Below are 23,140 nucleotides of genomic sequence, written 5' to 3'. Positions count from 1 at the left end.
TGAAATTGAAAACAATAACTCTCTTCCTTTTCTAGACATACTTGTCACATGTCTTCCCTCAGGCTGCCTCTCCTTCACAGTTTACCACAAACCTACATACACGGGCCAGTACATACATAAAAATTCATACCACCATCCAACACAAAAACTACGTGTCATCAGTACTCTCAAACACAGAGCCCTAACAATTTACTCCAATGAGCAGGCTCTGAAAAAAAGTATATGAAATTATTAGCCAAACATTTGTAAAAAATGGCTACAATAAAAAAACAGTTCACAAGATCTTCCACAAAATATCATTAAAAGCAAAAAAGATTACAAGAACCATACATTAGGAGCATATCAGAAAAAAAAATAGATAGAACACTACATAAATACAGTATTAAGGCAACCTTCAAACCTCCTGCAAAATGAAGAAATTTACTCAGCTCATCCAAAGATCCTCTTCCATACTTTTCCCACTTAGGGATTTACAAAATTCAGTGTACCTGCAAGATACCTTACATAGGGGAAACAGAGTGCACCATCCCAATAAGAAAAGATGAACACAAACAGCACATTAAATTCCTCCACTATGGTAAAACAGGCCTGTCAGACCACACACTTCAAGCATGTCACAGAATTGACTGGAAAGGTGCCAAGTCCTTATATTGCAGCAAAACCTGGTTTGAAAGAAAGTTCAAAGAAACCTGTGAAATGCTGAAACATCTTCCAAATCTAAACAAGAATGATGGATTAATAATTCCAAGAATTTGGAGGTTTCATCTTCAACCCATATAACATCCAGAACAACCTCCAACAAAAGAAAACTAATAGGAGAGGACTCTAGAAATTGTTTAATGTAGTTCTGCTATAAAACATTTTATATATCATCTATATATTATTATATTGATATGCATAAAAAGTTTTTTTTTGTATTTTGCAAATTAATTTTTAAATTTGAATATATTTTATTTAATAATAGTTTTATTTTATTTATTTAGCTTTATGTTTTCACCAGATGTCAGGCTAGGGTAAATGAATAACAAAGCATTTAGATTCATCTTACTTTTGTGTAGTGTCATGTAGCTCGTATCCTGTGCATATGTATGTTTTCCTGGTGATGATGTCAATACAGAGGTCAAAACATCAAATATTATTTTTGTAATTATAAGTAAAGTAATTATTCTAACACATGTATTGTGTTTCCATAAATTCTTCACTATGAATGCTGACCACTGTGTAACCTTAAAAGAAAGAATTATGAAGCATGTCTTTAACAGTCAATAAAACAAAATGTATAAAAATGATCAGAATGGAATAAGTAAATAAATAGAATGTAATAAATAATAATATAATTTTTAAGAAGTTGGAAACAAAAAAAAATAAAAATAATCAACTGACAGACTGAAAAAAAGATGGACAGAATGTCCAAGTTGAAATTTTGCAAGTGCAACAAGCTTACAAAAAATGTCTAGTATTGTGATTTGTTATTATTCTTATATACATGAACAGTATCGTATACCATGGGAAAGATATGTAGTACCTTTGTATGTAATAATTCTTGTGTTAGCTTGGCATGCTGATTTGTGTGTGTAATTGTTATTATGAAAGATGTATTATTTTTTACATGTTAATAAAGTTCTCTATTATTTTATATTTTTGTGGTAGAGGGCAGAAAGGGAAATACCTCACCATAGAGCAAGTTTATTGTCCATTATGTTAGCTGGCACTCTCTTGAAGACAGATGATGTGGAAGCTATAGAAAAAAGATATAATAAGGTAATATTTATTGAAAGATAGCATTTATGCATAATTATTAAAATATTAATATAGATAAGTTCTACATGAAGTGTAAAACATATACTGACATTTGCTATAGGATCTATATTAACATATACATTAACAGGATCTATATTTATGTTCAGAAATGTTTAACTACTTAAATTTATTATTGAAAAAAATATTTACAAAGCTCCAACATGAGATCAGGTATTCTTAGAAAAACAGTAATTTGATGTTCCTGATGATTTTTCAAGATTTTTAAAATATGGATCCCAAACACATGATGTGAGTCTTGCCCAACTGTCCAATCAGAACATTATTTAGGTTTCTAAGATATGAAGTTACTTATCCAAGACAGGTCATTGAGTCTAACATGTAAGGAGAAGATGAGATGGAATCACATGAGATGTAAACTTAAATTGCTCCTGTACTGTGGTAGAAGATTTATTTTCATTTGGGACTTGAATATTTGTAGAGTATAATTTTTCAGGAAATTCATTAAAAAAAAGGGAAGAGATGGTCGAATGAACCAAGAAGAAGAATAATTGGTTTGGTAAATCTGAAGATGTATTATCAATGGATAAAGTTTCAGCCACATGGATGAACAAATTTTTATTAATGATATATCTAGATTAGCTAAACACATCCTTATAATATCCAGTAATTAAATCAAAGCAAAGTTACAATGTTGTTACCAGAACAAAAACAAAACTTGATCAGTATGTTCAAAATTTGTCTGAGTTTGTGGATCATTTTGGATCACTGCTGGTAGAAATCCTTCAGAGGAAAATACGGTAGGCCATTTCAGCAAATACATTTTTCATTTAATACTTGAATAACTTAGGATAATTTTTATTTTATTTAAACTGAGCTGTTTCTGCAAGTGGTATAGTCATGATGACTGAATTCTTGCTTCACATTCTTATCTATGGATAAGAAATGGGGAGTAAAGGAGTGTTTGAAGGAGGTAATGACAGACTGCATACCTAGAGTCAGGAGAGTAAATCAAGTGGGAGTTAAATGGATGAATATCACCATTAAGCTGGAGCTGAAAAAAAAATAATTATTTGATTATATTCAGTGCATGCAATTTAATTAGAATTTTCAATTAAACTGCATGCACTGCATACAATCCCATAATTCTTTTTTTTTTTTTTTCTTTTTGCAGCTCAAGCTTAATGTTGATATTCATCCATTTAATTCCCACCTAATTTACTCTCCTGATGCCAGGTATGGAGTCTGTCATTACCTCCTTCAAACACTCCTTTACCACTTCCCATGCACTATCAACATCCAGCTCTTGCAGTTTTAGATGCCATGGCACCAATTCAAGCGGTCTCCTAAGCTTATCATACTTACCAGCCCTATAATTCTGCATATCATCATCAAATCTTTCCATGTCTACTGGCACATAAGGCTGAATTTTACATATACCCCATCTTAACTGAAAATTCCACACATTTTAACCACCTCCCAGGTCAAGACCATATGATCACCCTCACCAGTTGGTGACAATGGTCATATTTGTTATAGACAAATTCTCAGATGCAATACCATATCAAGCACTCTCCTTGTACGTGGCAAGAATTTGATGATGATGAGCACTCTCAAACCCCTAGTATATTCCATCACATGCTGTTTCAGGTAATTATTCTGTAGTAACTGTATAAATTCCATTTCCTTCCTCCCATGTGTCTTCTCCTCCTTCCATTCTATGTTCCCATAGTTGAAATCAACCATAATAATTAACTGTCCTCCACTCATTGAGTCTATTTGCCGATGCATACTATCTCCGTCATCTTTTCCAATGTTTTATAAATTCAGAACTTTTACTCTGTCAATGACTTTGTTCCATAACATGCTGTTATGGAACAAAGCACATTATTTTATATTTTTAATTATTGACTTATTTTTTTTTAAAAAAATTGTTTTTAATGCTTGACCACTTGAGTAAAATAAATATTCATGATTCCATTTGCTTAATATCTACACTGAAAAAATAAATTTGAGATTTCTTCAAAAGTATTTATGATTACAAGTTTATTTTCTTGAAAATACAAATGTTGTTCCATTATCAACTCTCACTGCAATCTGCAATACGCTTATAGAGACCAAAGGAATAGACTTAGTGGATAATTTGCTGTAATGAATTTCCTTAAGAACTGCACTGATGCTATGGCAATTAAGCTATTTTTTTTTGGCAGTCTGTTATAGCAAGTTAGTTAGTTCAATATAATGGTGTTAACTGTATTAAACTTAAGTTTAATACAGTTAACACCATTCTGTATATAATACAGTTAATTCCTTCTTCTGTATATAATCTTGGTAACTTTTTTTAGGTTACAGCTTTGTTACCAGACCAAAAACAAAAGCTTGACCAGCATGTTCAAAATCTGTCTGAGTTTTTGGATCATCTGAAGGTTGAAGGAACTTGGGTTGCAGAAGTGAAACAGATATCAGAGCAAAGACTAGCCACTTACACTGCTGGTAGAAATCCTTCAGAGGAAAACATGGTAGGCTATTTCAGCAAATACATTTTTCAGTTAATATGTGAATAACTTAGGATAATTTTTATTTAATTTAAACTGAACTGTTTTTGCAAGTGGTATAGTCATATTGACTGAATTATTGCTTCACATTCTTATCCATGGGTAACAAAATTCGAATTAAATTGCATGCATGGCATACAATCTCATAATATCTTAATAGAGAACAACCACAGATAATGGTAGCAGGTTCAAAGGAACACAATAAGATAGATAAAACAATGAATTTTTGTTTTTATTTTTTTATATATATTACTCCCACAAACAAAAGGAAGAAGAAGAAGAAGAAGAGCGTGTAAATGCCATGTATTAGCAGGGGTCAGAGTAGAATAATCTGTTGATATTTTTCTTGAACTGAAGTCCTTTGGAAATGCTTAATGGAGAGAGGCTGTTCCAGAGAATTAAGATGGCAAGAATGAAAGATTACTGGGAGTAGCATGTTCAGTGAGTATGCAGTTGAACTGTAAAGGAATGTTGAGCAGTTGTTGCTCTAGTTCCTGTAGATCTGGCAGAAATGGGAGACCTAATGAATACTAGTTCTGCTGAACAATGGCCATAGAAATATCTGTAGAAGAGACACATTGTGGAAACTGATCTTCTATTGGAAAGTGGTCAAAGAGAATCTGTAAGAGATATTTCATTAATTAACCAGACTGCCTTTTTCTGAATAGCATTAAGAATTTTTAGGGAAGTCTTAGGTACACCACTCCAAACATGAGAGTGGTATTCCAAGATTGTTCGAATTTGTGATTTTTACAGAGTAAGTAACTTTTTATCAGAGAAATACCATCTTGAATGGAAAAGGATGTCAAGATTTTGGAAGCTGATGATGCTATAGAAGTGATATAATTGTGCCAGGAACAGTTTGGAGTAAGAGTCAGTCCAAGAAGAGAGATTTAGTCTTGGCTGTTGAGCTGACCATTATGAAAAGTAAGTGGAGAAGAACTGAGAAGAGAGAACTATGTTATAGAAGCATTGAAATTGACTTTATTGCTTTCACCCCAGTCATGAATTAGAGATAAAAATATATTATTATATTATACGGACATCTCCATGGAATCAGAAGACTCATCTCGGGAGATCCATTATTTGCACACTGACCCTTATTCACCAGTGTCTGTCATACCTCTTCTTCATTCATTTTTCGCAACCACCTCTCACATCCCATTCCACCCATTCACCCTCCAAGCAGAAAACATAGTCCTTCTGCTCTACATAAGAAAAGTAAGAGTGCTAACCACACTTTTACACAATTTTCATGGGTGATGGTGATCCCTTGTTCTCTTCCTTCTTGCCATGTACTGAAAAAAGTTCTCAGTGTCAATCCTATAAAATCCTTCAGTAACTTATATGCCTTTATCATGTCTCCTGTTGTTCAGCTATCACAGTTTTTTAAGCCCATAGACTTTCAGTCTGTTCTTGTAGGGAGCATTGCATAGACATGCCATAGTAAGGCCTTAATAAAGCCACACCTGGACTACTGCAGCTCTATATGCAGGTGTGGCTTTATTAAGGCCTTACAAAAGGGAACAATAACTTCTCTATCTCTTGTTCTTTTGTTCTTCAACAGCCATGTAATCTCATTTGCTGTTTTCGTTTCCTTCACAATATGCCTTCTAAACTTCAAATCCCTGTTCACAATCACCCCCAAGTCCCTGGCCTCATCAGTTTCCTGCAGTTCAGTGCCATTAATATAGTGCATAGCTTGTTATCTCTTCTTCTCAAAGTGCATCCCCCTTACTCTTGGCCACATTAAACTGACAGCTATATACCTTTGCCCATATTGCTAGTCTGTTTAAGTTGGAAATATGTAAGATATAAGTTGGAAATATGAAGAATTGCTATAGCAAAAGGAGTATTAAAGAAAAGAGATAATTTGCTACAAGCAAGATAAGTAACAACATAAGTTGGAAATATGAAGAATTGCTATAGCAAAAGGAGTATTAAAGAAAAGAGATAATTTGCTACAAGCAAGATAAGTAACAACATACAGAAATGATTTATAAAAAACATTTGTTTGGAGCATATTCTTATATAGTTGTGAGACTTGGGCTATAACAACAGAAGACTGGAAAAGAATTGAAGCATTTGAAATATCCTGGCAGAGTATTGCTAGGAATAAATTGGAGAGAAAGAAAAAAACACTTGTGTGAAATAAAAGAGAACTGCACATTGAAAAAGACAATCAGAAAGACAGATGAAATTCCTGGCACACATATGGAGACATAACAGATGGATGATAATCTCCTATTAGAAGGGAAGACACCAGGGTAAATAAGAAGAGAATAGCGTAAATATACATTTAAAAGTACCTGTGGTATAATGATCAAACAAAGAAAAAAACACGATAACACTCAATAAACTCCAGTGAAAAGCATAGATATTTAGTACTGAAATCAGCATTGAGCATCAGTAGACACAACAAGGCATTCAAAGAACAGAAATATAATGTAAATACAACAGTTGGTTTAACAATTAATGACCCATCTCTTACCAACTCACTCCCCCCATTTTCGCACAGATGATTGGTTTCTGCAATATGTGTGTTCTACAAATATTTCCATGGAAATTGTTCATCTGAAATAGCATCAATAATTTCTTCCCTTAGTACTAAGCTTGTTGGAACACGTGTAGCTGCTGCTCAACATCCATTCACAGTGCACCTTGAAACCCACAAAACAAGTTTCTTTTTCTCCTCCTTCATCCCTGCAACTGCTGTACTGTGGAACAGTCTTCCCCCTGTTGTGTTCCACAAGGAATACAATATACAGTTATTTAAATCAAAGGTGAAGAAGTACTTTCTTTCCCAACCCACTATCCATACATGGTGCTAATGTACTATAGATTGATCAACCAACCTCTTGTGTATAGGCTCAACATTAAAAAAAAAAGGGGGGGGACGGAGAAGACAAGCTTCATCCCATGGGATACTGTATTTAGTATCAATACTGTGCTGTGCCAGACCAGACTTTTGAGGGTTCAGGTATTCCATTTAGTATGGATGGTCATTAATTCTTTTTTTCCACAGAACAGTTTGACTGTCCAAAGTATGTTAAATTAGATTCACAAGGCATCTAGTAAGCACTGACTGAAGACAGAGATGACAATTTATCTTCTGTAGATGGTAAGAGAAGAATGTGGGATTAATGTGAAATTTCTTAAAAATTCTACCAATAGGTTCAGAGATGCCAGAAATATAATGGATTGGAACCCTGCAAAGAATCCTTAAGTGTTAGAAGATAGGAGTCAGTTATCTGTTGGATTTTGACAAAAGTTGTAATTATTTAATTCCATTAAAGTTTTCTTATTGAGAAGTTGTAAGTCTGAGGGAGAAGAACAAACGTTATGTGCTCTTTTAACTTAATGACTTGACATCATTTTTTTTTGGAGGTGTGATGAGCAGACTTTTGATTTATATATGTGCCAGTAAAGGTAAGTTTCCAATAAACACCAGTTGACAAAGTAGAGGCTGTGCACGTGAGAAGGATGTTCATGAAGGGTGAACTACCAGCACTTTCTTTTTTTCCATGGTGAATTAAATACATAGGTGAAGGCTATTGATCCAATGTAGGAAGGTGGTAAGTTTGTTTCCAGACTGAGAGCAAACAGCAGAAAGAGCATAGATGTAGCAAAACCAGAAAGAAGCTTGGGGATGAATGGATGAAAACAAGCATCACTTATTATAATCAAATAATAATTAGCCAAGGGTGGAGATAGAGGTTACCAATCGCTGTGCTTTCAATCTGTTTTTCTTGTTTAGATCTTGTTTTTGCAGCTGAAATATCTTGATTGTATAAAAAAAAATCAGAAATCTTTACATCAGGAGGGAAATCATTATATAGAATGAAATTCACAATGGATCTTAAAGGATAACTTCTTTGTGGATTTTTGGAAGATATACAAATGAAGAAGGAGTATTTTCATTCAGTATCCACCCTTGGCTAGCTCTTATTTGAACCATTTGGAGGATACCTTGTTTTCATCCATTAACTGTTGTGCTCATTTCCCAAAGAGTATAACCCGTAGCTTTTGAAAGAAGCATTTTAATAGATTATGTCCTTTTCTTAAATTACTTGCCCATAAATGGCATTTTTATGTTAAAAAAAAATTACTAATATAAAAACTATCAGGAAAAGGAAGGGAAGGAGAAGAAACTAAATGTCTACATATCTCTGGGACTCAAAAAACACAAGTTCCATCCAGGAGAGTATAGGATAAGGCTGTTCCAAAGAACAGAAATAGATTGAATGGATGATGTTTTGACATGTTGTGGAGTTGCACCATGTATGGAACATGGTTCTATAGTTATAGTTCTTACATAATTAGAGGAAAATAGGACAATGTTAGTAGCTAGTTCACAAAAGCAATGCTTATGATGGTACCTATAAAATAGCATAATGCAGAAATATGACTCCTATGCAAAACTGACTGGAGGGAGCTTGTGCGAGAGACGTTACCTGTTAGGTAGATTGCCCTCTTCTATTTACAATCAAGAATTCTTAATGAGGTTTTGGATGCACCACCCTAAATGTGAGAATTGTATTCTAAAGTTAGTCAGATTTAGGATATAGTTTAAGGAGTTGAGCAGGAGAGGTATTGTTTTGAATGAGTTTTTTAGAGGCTGAAGATTGTTAATGTTATATATTTCTATCAGAATAAGCTGAATGTGAAAGTTAGCCCAAGAAGAGTAACTTATTTAAAATATTCATATTTGGCCACGAAGTGTTAAAATATATGACTTATTATTGTTTATGTGACCATAGGTTTTTTTAATTATTATATATGTTCATATAATAACGCCTACCAGTTTCGCTAGCAACTGTCTAGCTTTCTCAAGGCTTGAACAGTAAACACAAAAAAATGATAAATGCACAAAGTATAAAGAATACAAAACCATTAGTAACTATAAAGTAGCTAAGTTGATACATTCGCATGACAATGTCAGCATGTATTGTGAATCTTTAGGTCTGTGTCCTGAACACGCATTGCATGAGCACGCATTATGTGATTGTTGGCATACTGTAGTTCCGTCAAACTGAGTGAATTGATTAAATTTTTCCAAGTCTCATTCAATATGGCATCTTGATTTCGGTTTAGGTTGCTGCCTGTTCGTAGGACTACTGTTGCTTCTTTGAATAATCGGTGTTGAAATCATCATCTATGTAGGGCATAGAACTATTTTCCCAATCAAGAAGTTGAAAAGTGATGCGCTAAACTGGAGGTGATCACCCTGTTATGATTGACATCTCCAACATGTTCTTTCTGTCTGATTTCGAGGCTTCTTGAAGTTTGTCCAATGTAGGAGAGGCTACATGTACATGGAATATTATACACACCTGGATATTTGTAAAATGGAACACTATCCTTAGGAGATCTTAACACCTGTCTAATGCTAGTAGTTGGTTTAAATACAGCTCTGATGTTATGAGCTTTTAACAATCTCGCTATATTGGTGGAAACCGAACCCATAAAGGGGATGACGACCGTTGAAACCTGCTTGGAGACTGTTTCTTGTTGTGGTGGTTATCTTTATACAGGAATTTGTTGATAATGTTTAGAGGATATCCATTTTTGACATAGTGTTGTAACAATTTGAGACAGTTCTGTCTGAACCTCGTCTTCATCTGAGACAAATTTGCAGACTCTATTTCCCAACATGTGGATGATGCTATGTTCTCAAATTGTTACAATACTATCTCAAAATGGATATCCTCTAAACATTATCAACAAATTCCTGTATAAAGATAATTACCGGTATTTTAAGAGTAATTTATCTTGAAAGAATTTCATAACATTATCAAAAGTGTGAGGAAATGAAGTAGGATCTTTATAGCATAGATATTCACTGACTTATCTTCATCCCACGAATGGTGAGGAAATGAGTGTTGACAACATTGGTTATGGGAAGAACTTTAAGCTTCAGTCATTTCAGTAGTACTACATAGTTTCTCAAATGAAGATGAATGTAGAGTTCTGTAATCAGCAAAACTATGAATATGGTTTAAAGTTAGAGAGAGAGAGAGAGAGAGAGAGAAGGTCATTGATGTAAAAGACAAAAATTGTGGGTGAAAGTACAGAATCCTGGGATACTCTGGCTCTAAAACCATTTGGGGAAGCTATCCACAATGACATGCCATACATTGTGTGTGTGTGTGTGTGTGTGTGTCCCCACACATATTAATGAAATTATAATAAGGATAATAAAAATGTTTTTTGAATAACAAAATTAAATCAGCAGTATATTTTTATGTAATCAGTAATATACTTTTTTGCAATAGAATCTTGATTGATATTTTATTTACCATAAAGAATTATTACTATTTTATATTTCCATTATTAAATAGTATATTTTAAAAGAATTTTTTTTTTGAAAAATGAAACAATTTTCATCTGAAAAACTAATAGAAGGCTCATACAAAAATGATTCGATGGGCTTTGAACATAACAGTGTGTACCTCCAGTGATGAGTGTTTTTACTCGATGGGGATCTGGTGTTAATAATAATAACAATTTTTGTTGGCCTGGTTGGTCAAGTGGATAATACCTGTTCTCCAGCCAAAAGGTAGCACGATTCAAACTCACTGCTGTGGAATTTGTCACTCCATGTGAACCCCTGCTTATTGTAGGCCTGAAGTTGCTTGAAAAAGTTCCATTTCATCTCTAGAGTAGGAGGAGCTGGAATCTCTAATTAATTTAGCCCACCCACAACAGCTAAATGTGCAACAACACATTTAAGTTCTGTGCTTCTGTACAATCTTTTGTAGTTGGATATTCATTTCATCTTTGAATATGATGTGATAACATTAGTATTTAATGAAATTTATAAGATTAGTTTTATTGAGTACAAGTTTGAAAATCAGGAATTATATGATACTGACATCAAACTGAATTGTGATTACCTACTTGATATTGTGTTGTAACTTTCTTTTGAAGACATGATTAGGTTGTGCTTACAAATGTGAAATTTTCAACAGTCCATTAATTACTTTTATAGAAGTTTAGTAAATTGGTCATCATCTTTGATCATGATTTCTGCAAGATATCCCATACCCCCTTAATGAAAGAAGATGCAGCAGTATATAAATGTTTTCATTGTGCTGTTTGATATTATTAATTTGGAATTTCTTTGTACTTGATGCAGGCATATATATAATGTACCATTTCAAAATAGGTTGTTGAATAAATAACCAGAAAAGTAAAATAAATAAAGATTGTAAATTGAATATCTTTATATTAGTCTACATTCTATTTCCAGATAACTAAAGAGAGTGTACAGGAACATAGATTAATCATTAACCAAATGGATACAAAATTTACAAATGTAGAGAAGAGCTCTCATGAAGTGGGTTTGATACTTCCTTCTGGAATTCAAGAAGATTTTAAGAGATTAATGCAAGATTGGGAAAGTCTTCAAGTTGTCCTGAAGAAGTTAGGAATCTATGAAAGTGCTCTTTCTTTTGCACCAGCTGAAGTTGTTACAGATGATTTTCCAGCAAATGCTATTAGATTTACAACTTCTGCTGTAATTGAAGGTAATTTCCATATGCATTTAAATATTGTTAGTTAATTTAAAATAAATATGTATAATTTTAGTTGATTTTAATGAACTGAAACATATAAGTTAATTTATTAATTTATTTTTATTTTTAATTTATTAAAGATTTTTAATAAATAATTTATTAAATACTTTTTTTTATAGTTTTCTTTTCATATTCTTTTAAGTCTTCAAGTTTTCCTGCTAGCAAAGAATGACCACTGCACCTATTTTTTTATTTTTTTTTCCCATAAAGAAAGCACTACACACACACACACACACACACAGAGATATGTATATAATGCATATGCCATCAACTAACTAAAAAAAATCAGTATAATGAAGAAATTTGTTTCAATAATGAATTTCTGTGAGTTGGCAAATCAAAAAAAATATAAAAATGGAGGAAAATCTGAATTTTTTTTTTCAGTGAAGGACCTACTGAGTTATAGTTCTATTTATTATTATTATTATCTGAGGCCTCCAGTGAGTGAAAGACAAACAGGTCTGGCAAGTAAAAGAGGGAAGGTCCTTATAATGACAGCCATAATACATAATGAACAAATCTACCAAAATGCTAAGTCAGTACAATGCATTGTCTGTTATTTTTGTAGTAGTCTTTCAGTAGAAAAGTGTATACATCATTTAAAAATCCACTAAATTACCATGTGCATGTATTTATGTATGTGCATGCATGCCACTGATGTGTGATAATACCTGCATCATTATAAGAGTAACTGAGCTAGCTACATACATAAATTAAAATATACTAAAAGAAAAGAATACCAGGAACTTATCTATCTTTCTTTGATGTTACCATGGTATCATGAGGGTGTGGGAGGTAGAAGTTGCACCCAGCAAGAGATTATTTGGCATATTCACAGTTTAATTTGTTGATAGTTTTTTCACAGCTGTAGTATATGCTGAGTGTAGTGGAATTTTTGACTTGGGTCAAGTGATATATGGTGAATTTTCAACAGACTGCTTTCACACACTTCTTAGGGAGCCATGGATTGGATAGCAGTTGAGGTTTTTGCATGGAGTGAGAGTAAAGGTCCTCATTTCATTCTAGAAAGGATTATTTATATGGTCAGGAGTACAAAAGCAGTAACTAGACAATTATATATGTGTATAAACTAAACCCCATTTGGTATCAGTGAAGTGCCGAAGCAATATCTGGCATGGAATATCATATCTGACAGATGCACATGTACCATCTTTCTTACAGAGGAAATTGCGGAGTATGCAGCTTTTTTGTGTTTTTATGACTTTTTGTTGTATTTTTTTGTGGGATTTCTGTATTATATTATTTCATGATTGATAATCTCAGAAACTTAAAGGATGGTGACAAACACCTGTGACAAACGCGTCACATGCATGGATCTCACTAAAGGAGTGGTCATTCTTCAATTGACTCTGTTCCCTTTGCATACAGACTTTATCTAGCCATGAATCAGCAGAGTAAGTGGTAGCAAGATTGTTTGCTATCTAGTCAGAAAGCCTCCTGACATGTTGCCATTAGGCTTAGTCCCATGTGCTGTTTAGTGGCCAGCTTACAAGACTACTTTCTGCTGTATTCTCAATTGGAGGAGAAACTGGCTTTCTACTTAAATGTAGTGTTGAGCATGTCCATGAAGACTGTCACCTCATTGTATGTATGAAGCAAGGAATGGGGGAAAGACAAACCAATAAGTGTGTGAGTGGGTGGGTGGGTGGCATTTCACAGGATAGTGAAAATCATCTACTATATGTGTCTAATAGTGTCTAGGTGACCTTTCCTCCAACTAGAGATGATATACTTAAAAGATAACATTTGTTGGAAAATAGCCAAAGAGCTTGGATAAGCAGTCAAGGATTTTAAGTGGATGGGATGGGGTAGATTTTATTCCAGCAAGAATTATTTCAGTTATTCAGTCAAGATGGGCAGGTAATACAGAGGCCATTTTGTTTGTCACCATAGGACACAAGGTGTTGAGAATAGCTGGGAGTAGGTCATTGCATGGATCACCAAGAGAACTAAGAATGAAGTGTTTTTTGGAGGAAAGGCATTCTGATTGGTAAGTGGATTTGTAACGGTAGTAAAATCAAAACAAGAGAAGTCAGTTTTGTGTTGTACTTAATTCTCAAGAAAGATGATCTCATGGTTGGGCTATATGGATTGCAGAAAAATCAAACTTAAGAGATAAGTATTTAAAGAGGTGGAAAAGATTATACAAATTTTGAGTGTGATAAAGATAACATCTGAATGTGACAGAATGGACAGTGAAATTTCGAGTCTAAGAAAATGGTATAAAAAGAATGTGAAGAAGAAAAAATAGTATTTAATTGTATAATTAACATTGCTGAAGAGTTCAGCCAAACCTACGTAATTTAGAGGAGAGGGAAAGTATACTTTCATATCATTTATTGTGTATTAAATACAAAAAAAAAATAAATAAATAAAAGAACATGTTGCAGTCATTAAATTTATCTTTGTCAGAACATTATCTTATTAATAACCTCCTGATATATTGTCAAAAAAACCTTAACATTAATGTATGTATGTATGTATGCATGTATCTATCTATCTATATATATATATATATATATATATATATATCACTTAAAACACAACACATGCTATAAAAAGGAATGAAATGCTCCTATTAATAAAAATAGTTGTTTAGTTGGAAAACAAGTGATATATTCTTACCAAATCAGAATTGGCAAATCTTTTATCAATCTCTCGGATTATTGATTAAATAATGAAAAGAATTTATATATACACACACACTGCTTGGAAAGAAGTCAGTAGACACCTCATGGACAAGGTGCATCATGCCATGTAATGAGTCACATGTTTGTTTCTAGCTTATAAAAATTGGAGGAATATAATGATTCCAAGTCAGTGCAACTATGTCTAGGTGAAATGGCTTTGAGAAAGAAACTGACAGAGTTCGAAAGAGAAGTTGGGATAAGATGCCATGTTGCAAACCTGTATGTTCAGCAAATTGTTGACGAACTGGACCATACCAAATCAACAATCAGTGATACTATGCCGAAATGGAAGCTCAGGGATCAACTGCATGTGCTACTCACAGTGGATTACTCACCACACTCACTGAATGTGACTGTAGGGTGCTACGAAGGATAATATGTAAAAACAGCCAATCATCAGCCAACATGTAATGCAGAGTTCTGGGCATCAACTAAAATGTGAATCTGCACAAACCGGAACCAAGGCTCACAATGTGGGTTTCCATAGTAAGACTGCAATATGTAAGTCCCACATTAACTGAACCAACATGCAGTGTTTTCTTTAGTAGTGCAAAGAGCCTGTACAGTGGGATGTGGAAGCTTGGAAAGCTGTGTTAGGTAGCAACGAATCACACTACATCCTCTACCAAGCAGATAGACAGGTGTATGGGTGGGTGTTGCAGATGCCTGGTGAATGTCTCTTATCAGAGTACATAACTCCAACTATGAAATTTGGAGCTGGCAGTGTGATGGATGGTCCTGTTTTTCCTGATTTGGCCTTGGACCTCTGTTTGTGGTACCACAAATATTGAACTCTGAGCGGTATCTGAGGACAGTGCAATACTTTCTACTTTGTGGCGTTTTTACATATTATCCTTTGTAGCACCCTACAGTCACATTCAGTGAGTGTGGTGGGTAATCCACTGTGAGTAGCACTTGCAGTTGATCCCTGAGCTTCCATTTTGGTATGGTATCACTGATTGTTGATTTGGTATGGCCCAGTTCGTCAACAATTTGCCGAACATACAGGCTTGCAACATGGCATCTTATCCCAACATCTCTTTCAAACTCTGTCAGTTTCTTTCTCATTGTATTGTTTGATATGATATCTTGTACACATAATATAATTGTAATGATTTGAACATCTTTTCTTTTGGCACTTTGTCTTATGCATTTTTCCTAATCTACAAAACTTAAATACAGATCCTTGTTATATTCCCTGTTATATAACCTGATTGGCCAGAATCCAGCTTTTCTTCACCAAGTTTCTCTTCCACAATTTTTCGTAACCTCTTCTTAAGTATGCTAGCATAAATCTTATCTTGAACATTCTTCAGTAAATTATCACATTATTTCCCATTTTATAGATCAGGGGTCATCAAAATATTACTTGCAGGCCAGATCTGGCATACTGCTTATTATTGTATGGCCTGTAAGCAATGACAGCTTACATGTGTAGTTGTGACGGTGTGACCATATGTTGTATGCTCGTTGCTACATACTACTACCACAATTTTAGCTTGCACTCACAGTCTTGGGTGTGTCACACATTTCTTAGTCACAAGCAGTATGCATTTATGTTGTTGAATATTAGTACATATTTCTTTAAAATTTGGTAGCGTGGAAGTTTTTTTTTGGAGGGGGGGGGCTGATCAATTTTGTGCCAAAGTTTACACACTCACACAGGCACCAATCGTGTCAAAACAGATTGGCAAATCTGATAGGCATTTGTATTTAATTCTGATGATTGAGAACACTGAACTCTGAAGCCCCGATTAACAGTAATTATTATTATTATTTGATTTTTATTAATATCTAATATCATAATTAATATCTTTAATTATGACTTTAAAAATGTTTACTCTTCTAATACTTAGCAATATGACATCGCGTGGCTTGTTCCATGTGTGAATGATCAATTGTTCGTATTCCACTTTGTTTTTTTAAAACTATTCCTATGTAACCACTGAAGATGGTCTGTAATATTCAGACTGAAATATTTGACAAATTAAACATTATTCTTGTGCAAACGTGTATATAGTTCTTCTTCTTATTATTATTACAGTCAACTCCAAGGAGTCCTTAGACTCATCGATGGAGGCCCTAAACATTTCAAGAACTATTCAGCATTTGCACAGTATCTATCATACCTTGCTTTGAACTCGTTCGCAGTCATGGCACCCACAACAGACTCTGGCAACCTATTCCACTCATTCACCACTCTCCAAGTAAAAAAAATTATTCTAATACACTTGCTAATTACACTCTTGCTCAGTTTCCATGGATGGCCCCTAGTTCTCCCGCCACCACCACCAGTCCTTTCTGAAAAATTTCCTCTGAATTAATCTTGTAAAATCCCCTTATTTGAATTAATTTTATTTGAAGAAGTAATTAGAATGTCTCAATCATATCACCCCTTTTCCGCCTATCAACAAATTTCTGTAACCCACAACCACAATCTTCAACCTGTTCTCATAAGGGTCATTCCATAGACCAGCTATCATCTTGGTCACTTGCCACTGGATCCTCTCTATCTCCTCCCCATCACCAAGAAATCCCGGCACCCAGATCTGCGCACAGTAGTCAATATGGGGTCTTATCAAGGCTTGGTAAAGAGGAACAGTAACCTGCCTTGTCTCTGCTCGTCAAAGTATTCTTCAGTAACCAAGTGATCGGATGAGCTGATTTTGCCACTTTTGCTATGTGCCCCCTAAACTTCAACTCCCTATCCACCAACACTCAAGTTTCTGGTTTCGTCAATTTTCAAGAGTATGGTTCCACTAATGTGGTATACTGCTGATAATCTTTTCACCCCACAATGCATAACCTTACATTTTGCCACATTAAACTGACATCCATTCTCCTTAGCCCAGTGTGCTAATCTATCCAAAGCATGCAAAATTTTGACATCATGTGTATTCACTATTGCTCCTCTCAGATCCTTTATCATTAATGAACAAATTAAATAGCAGTGATCCAAGAACAGAACCCTGCAGCACACAGGCCTTCTTTTGGACTCTACTCCTGAATAAACTGCTCTCTGATATCTTGTATAAATACGTGATATCCTCAATTTTACCTATTAGTCTGCAATTCATAAAATATTTACTGTTTTTCCATTCTCATAAAAACTTACTGATCCCTATTATAGATGATTATTGTAAAAGTAATCATCTACTCTATTTACATATTCCCACTGCCTTTCCATGTTTCAAATTTTTTCTTTCATAGTTACAATAGTTGGCATTCATTATGGTAAATTATGGAGACAAACTGAAGTTTTGTGAGTTGAGTGCATGCATTTCATATTCTTCAGATTTTATGCCATCATTATTGTTGAGATTAGAGTGGTTGATTAGAATTTCTCAGGCTTCTAATCATTAGCCACAAGTGTTTTTTATTTTATTTAATTCTTCCAGCAGAATGGAATCAGAAGAGTAGATTGCATGAGCTTTGTGCATATAAGAGTTTTGATAATACCCGTCTTCTTTGATGAATGATGGTGTGAAGATGGATGTATATCTTCTAATAGTTATAATGACGCTGCCATCTGGAAATCTGATGTAAAAAGAATCTCTGTACCATACCTTAAAGAAACTTTGGAAGAAATAGTTTTTCTCTCTCTCTCTCTCTACCAGATATTTATCAAGTGGCATGTTCATGTTGACTTTTTGTTATTTTTTGGCAAACTGGCCATTATGCTATTATTAGAATCCAAGAATATCAGGATTTCATTAAATTTTTAGAATTGGAGAAGTCTGGCCTTGCCATTCCTACTAGACACAGAATTCTTTGCATCCAAACCAAGATTCTTCATTCCAGCAGATTTAAATTTGGTCATCTATTCCTTGAAACTTCTGAAACTTTAAAACAAGAAAGGAAGACCTGGAAATAAAATAGCACCATTATGTAAACACCATTCTAAATAGACCTAGTCTAACTACTGAACTAATTAGAAGAAGAGTTACTGAATTATCTAATCCTTAGCTCACCAATCACATTTATGTGCTAGATTTATATTTTTATGGGTAGGATTGACATAAAGTAAATGAATAATTTTGCAATGGACAAAATAACTGACAAATGATGTACAGGCTTTCTAGCTAGCTAATTGCTCATTTTCTTCATCTTCTAAGTAATATGTTATGGAGATATTTTAATTATTTTATTTTTCTAGACCTTTTCCTACCTGCATTTTGAATGCAATTGATTTTATTTCCCTGTTTGTTGACCAGTGTATTATTTGGTAAACAAAGATGAGTCTGAGGAACATATAAAGTATCTGAATAGCAATAATAAATAAAAAGTAGTGAACATATACTAAAAAGAAGAAACAGAATTGAAGCAAATATTCATTGGGAAATATTACAGTAAACAGAACTGAATAAAATGAAAAATAGAAACAACTCTGTGAAAATAAGATGAATATGAATAGGGGTGCTTAAAGGTCAAAGCTGTATACCTGAGAGGAGACCTCCACATAGCCTTTAATGGAATGCGGAGAACCGACCAGGGCTTCTGACCTAATGTTCAATCCTCACCTTCTCGTGGTGCACCCTGTTGGGTATCTACTTTGATACTGAACGAACGAGGATGCGCTGGCAATTTGAGATTTAGCCGACCAAATTGTATTCTTATTGGTTAAACCAAAATAAAAAATGATGGTACGACATGACAAAATTTCATGCCTGCTGGGGTGTCGCCCGGTTAAACAAGGCCCCCGTTGTTTTCACCAGGGAACCAGGGCGAACAGCGAAAAGTCAGCTACTTGAACAAATCTGAAAACAAACCCCAACTCAACGTCACCAAAGTTAAAGATCATTACTATCAACATAAGAAGCCTGAATGGCCAAGAAATGGAGCTAGCTGAGGAATTAGATAAGTACCAGATCGACATAATAGGGGAGACTGAAACAAAAAAGACAAAAACTGGTGAGATCTTTCTGAGCAATAAATACAAAATGTTATATTCAGGCAATGACAATCAAGGAAAAGAAGGAGTAGCCATAGTATTCAACACAAAATACGAGGCTAATCTTCTTGAATGGCAGTCCGTCTCAAGTAGAGTAATGTGGGCAAATATGAGAATGGGGAACTGGACATGAGACTTATTTGTGCCTATGGTCCCACAGAAGGCTCTACTAAGTAGAAGTGGAGGAATTTTTTGAGGCTTTAGAAAAAGCAACTGACACAATCAAAAAGGAAAAGTTGGTCCTTGTTGGGGATCTAAATAGCAGAGTAGGAAATGATTGTGAGACATACAAAAATATTTTGGGAAAATTTAGAGAAAAGAGCAAAGCTAATAATAATGGCAAATATCTGTTGGATTTCTGCTCAGGACATGGACTGGTTATTACTAACACCATGTTCCAACATAAAAATGGGCACAAATTCACATGGAGAGAAGAGGCTAGGAATAAGAAAAGTCTCATTGATTATGTTATTGTTGATAGTGATGTTTTCTCCCTTGTGCAGGACACTAGAGTGTACAGAGGATTTGAAATTGGAAGTGATCACTATTTAGTCTTGAGCAGGATAAAATTGAATTTCATATTGAAAAGAATAACATGTAAGAAAGTTTTAAAGCGAATAAAAGTTGAGCAGCTCTCAGATGTGAACTGTAGACTAAAATACACAAAGATTATTGAAGAAAAAATGAAAGAGTTTGAGAACAGGAATCAAACCTTGGAGATTCAGTGGCAAACTCTGAAGGAAACATCGATTGATTCTGCTAGAGAGGCATGTGGTGAGGTTGTCTGCAAGGATTAAAAAATCAGAACTCCCTGGTGGACACAGGAAGTCAAAGAGGCAGTGAAGGAAAAGAAGAAAGCATATCAAAAGTTCCTGTCAAATAAGTCAGCTTGTTCTCTTAGAGAATACAGAGTCAAATGCAAAACACTGTGTAAAACTAGCTAAACAAAAGTCATGGGAGGACTTTGGCAAGAATATAAAAAATAAATATCAAGAAGGTGGCAAAATATTCTGGAGGTTGTTGAAGAAGCTTAGGAATGGAGGAAAGTGTGCTGTAAAAGGAGTTAGAGATGATAAAGGTGACATGAAAACTGGAGAAAAAGATATCCTTGAAGTATGGAGTAATTACTTTGAAAAACTGCTAAATGAAACAAGTAGTGATGTCAGCACAGTGGTAAAAAACACTGACCAGGCATTTAGTTACAAACACATATCCATACTTGAAGTAGAAAAAGCCATCAAAGGCTTGAAATGTGGAAAGGCAGCAGGGGTAGATGATATTCGACCAGAAATGCTGAAATATAGTGGTATAAGAGTCTCACAGTGGCTGCACTGCATAGTTCAGAAAGCCTGGACAGAGGGACGAATTCCCGATGATTGGAGTAGAGCTCTCATAGTACCCATATATAAAAAGGGAAATAAAACTGAATGTGAGAATTATAGAGGTATTTCCCTACTGAGTGTTCCTGGCAAGATCTATGCAAGTATACTTGAGAAACGGTTGAGAAGAATTGTGGAAGAAAAGCTTGGTGAAGAACAAGCTGGATTCAAGCCAAATAGAGTCTGTCAAGATCAAATTTTCACTTTACGACAAATAGTGGAGAAAGCATAGGAATATAACAGAGATCTGTATTTAAGTTTTGTCGATTTTGAAAAGGCATATGACAAGGTGCCAAGAGAGAAGCTATTCAATACGCTACAGTTATATGGTGTTAATGGGGTATTATATCAAGCAATACTTAGTATTTATTTGAGTTGTAAGTCAGCAGTTAGAATTGAAGGAAGTACAGGAAGATGGTTTAATGTTAAATCTGGTGTGAGACAAGGATGTACATTATTCCCTCTGTTATTCATTATCTATATGGATCATATTATGAAGGAAAGTGGTATTAAACATGATATCAAAATTGGAGATGTTAATATCAGCTCTTTGCTTTATGCTGATGATGTTATACTTCTAAATAAATCTGCTACAAGTCTACAAGATTCTCTGACTAAATTGAATAGCTTATGTAATAGACATGGCATGAAGGTCAGCAATAAAAAGACAAAGACAATGAAAATAGGCAGAGTCATTGAAAATCAAATGTGTTGTGAATGGAGAACCTGTGTGAACAAGTGAAACATTTCAGCTACTTAGGCACGATTTTTACTGAAGATGTTAAATTAAATATAGAAATAGACAACAGAATCAGCAAAGCTGGTATGGTAGGAAGTCAATTGAAGAAATTCATATGGAATAAGAAAGAAATTAGTCGGAACACTGAATTAGCTGTATACAAGACAGTGTTCAAACCAGTTTTAACTTATGGATCTGAGAGCTGGGTCAGAAGTAAAACACTTGACCAAAGACTAGAGACCGCAGATATGAGAGTCCTGAGAAAGATTATAGGCGTGAACAGATGGCATCAATGGCAATATTATATTAAAAATGAGGATATTAGGAAAGAACTTGACATTATCAGCATCCAGGAATGCGTTAGCAGAGCTAATCTCAAGTTGTATGGTCACTTAAATAGAATGGGAGAGGAAAGATTAGCAAAATAAGTGTTCTCTGCCAGGTTGGCAGGAAAACGACCTAGAGGAAGACCAAGATATAGGTGGATTGATATGGTACAAAGTGCCTTAGATGATAGAAATATAAGGTCTGATAATGTTGAAGCCTTGACAAGTAACAGACTGATTTGGAGGAAAATTGTAGATAGGAAGTTAGTAATGATGTAATTTTTTTCATGTAGTACTATCATATCCTGTACACCCCTTGAGGGTACATTGCAGGAATTTGATGATGATAATGAATTTAATAAATATGCAAGAAAATCGTTTAAAAGCAACATTAAAATCAATACTAAAAGATGATTGCTCTTTTGTGTATTGTATGAAAATATTTATGCTTTTTTTTTTTGCTTGATACTTTTTTTTTTTGACTCCTTCTCTGCATAGTCAATTTATTTTAAAAAATGTATTGCACACAGAATTCATGATATGCATACCCTATCACAGTAGACTCAATGCCTGTCATGATCAAGCTTACTGCTCAATCTGCATTGTCTGCTATGTTTGTAAATTGTGTATATTCTTCTGGTCACTCTGCTTGTTTTGTGTGTGTGTGGGGGGGGGAATCCTGTCACCTCTGTATAAGACTAGCTAACTCACTTCACTTGAAAAGCTCCAATAAAAGTCCTTCATGTCCTTGGCAAAATTCAAACCCAGATCTTTCCAGCCTGAAGGCATCATTAATACTGACTGAACTATGGAGGCTTGAAATATGCATGTATGAAGGACTTTGTACAGAATATATAGTTGTCTTACCTCCCCCTCAAAAGTTATGTTGAGAGGGGGGAGGTAAGGCATAAGCATAAAATGAAGTACAAAAGCATGAGTATAGGCATAACTGGGTGCATGACAAATAGAGGACGTTCATACATGAAGTTTAGAGAGTGCAGAGTAAGATCCAATATTAGGCTTATGTGTGTGTAAGTGAAATATAGGCAGGAGCACAATTAGGATAAAGAGTGAATATTTTGAATGTAGGAAGAATGAAAAATTAAGCAATGATTTGGAAGGTAGAAGTGAGCAGCGAAGTAAA

The 23,140-nt window shown here is 34.4% G+C and overlaps 1 protein-coding gene across 1 annotated transcript in view; it reads left to right on the top strand.

Annotated features, from left to right (window-relative positions):
* Dys (Dystrophin) overlaps positions 1–23,140 on the top strand; it is a 923,162-nt gene that overhangs the window by 507,233 nt on the left and 392,789 nt on the right. The window contains exons 44-46 of the mRNA XM_090409612.1: positions 1,651–1,761; positions 4,104–4,277; positions 11,566–11,842. Of these exons, the coding sequence (XP_090265738.1) occupies positions 1,651–1,761; positions 4,104–4,277; positions 11,566–11,842 (562 nt within the window). The remainder of the gene's footprint in view (positions 1–1,650; positions 1,762–4,103; positions 4,278–11,565; positions 11,843–23,140) is intronic.

Source organism: Typopeltis vanoorti, chromosome 19, assembly GCF_054136105.1.
Source record: "Typopeltis vanoorti isolate ZY-2024b chromosome 19, IOZ_Tvanoo_1.0, whole genome shotgun sequence".
NCBI lineage: Eukaryota > Metazoa > Arthropoda > Arachnida > Uropygi > Thelyphonidae > Typopeltis > Typopeltis vanoorti.
Note: the sequence above shows the minus strand (reverse complement) of the source record. Positions and strands in the feature narration are given on the sequence as shown.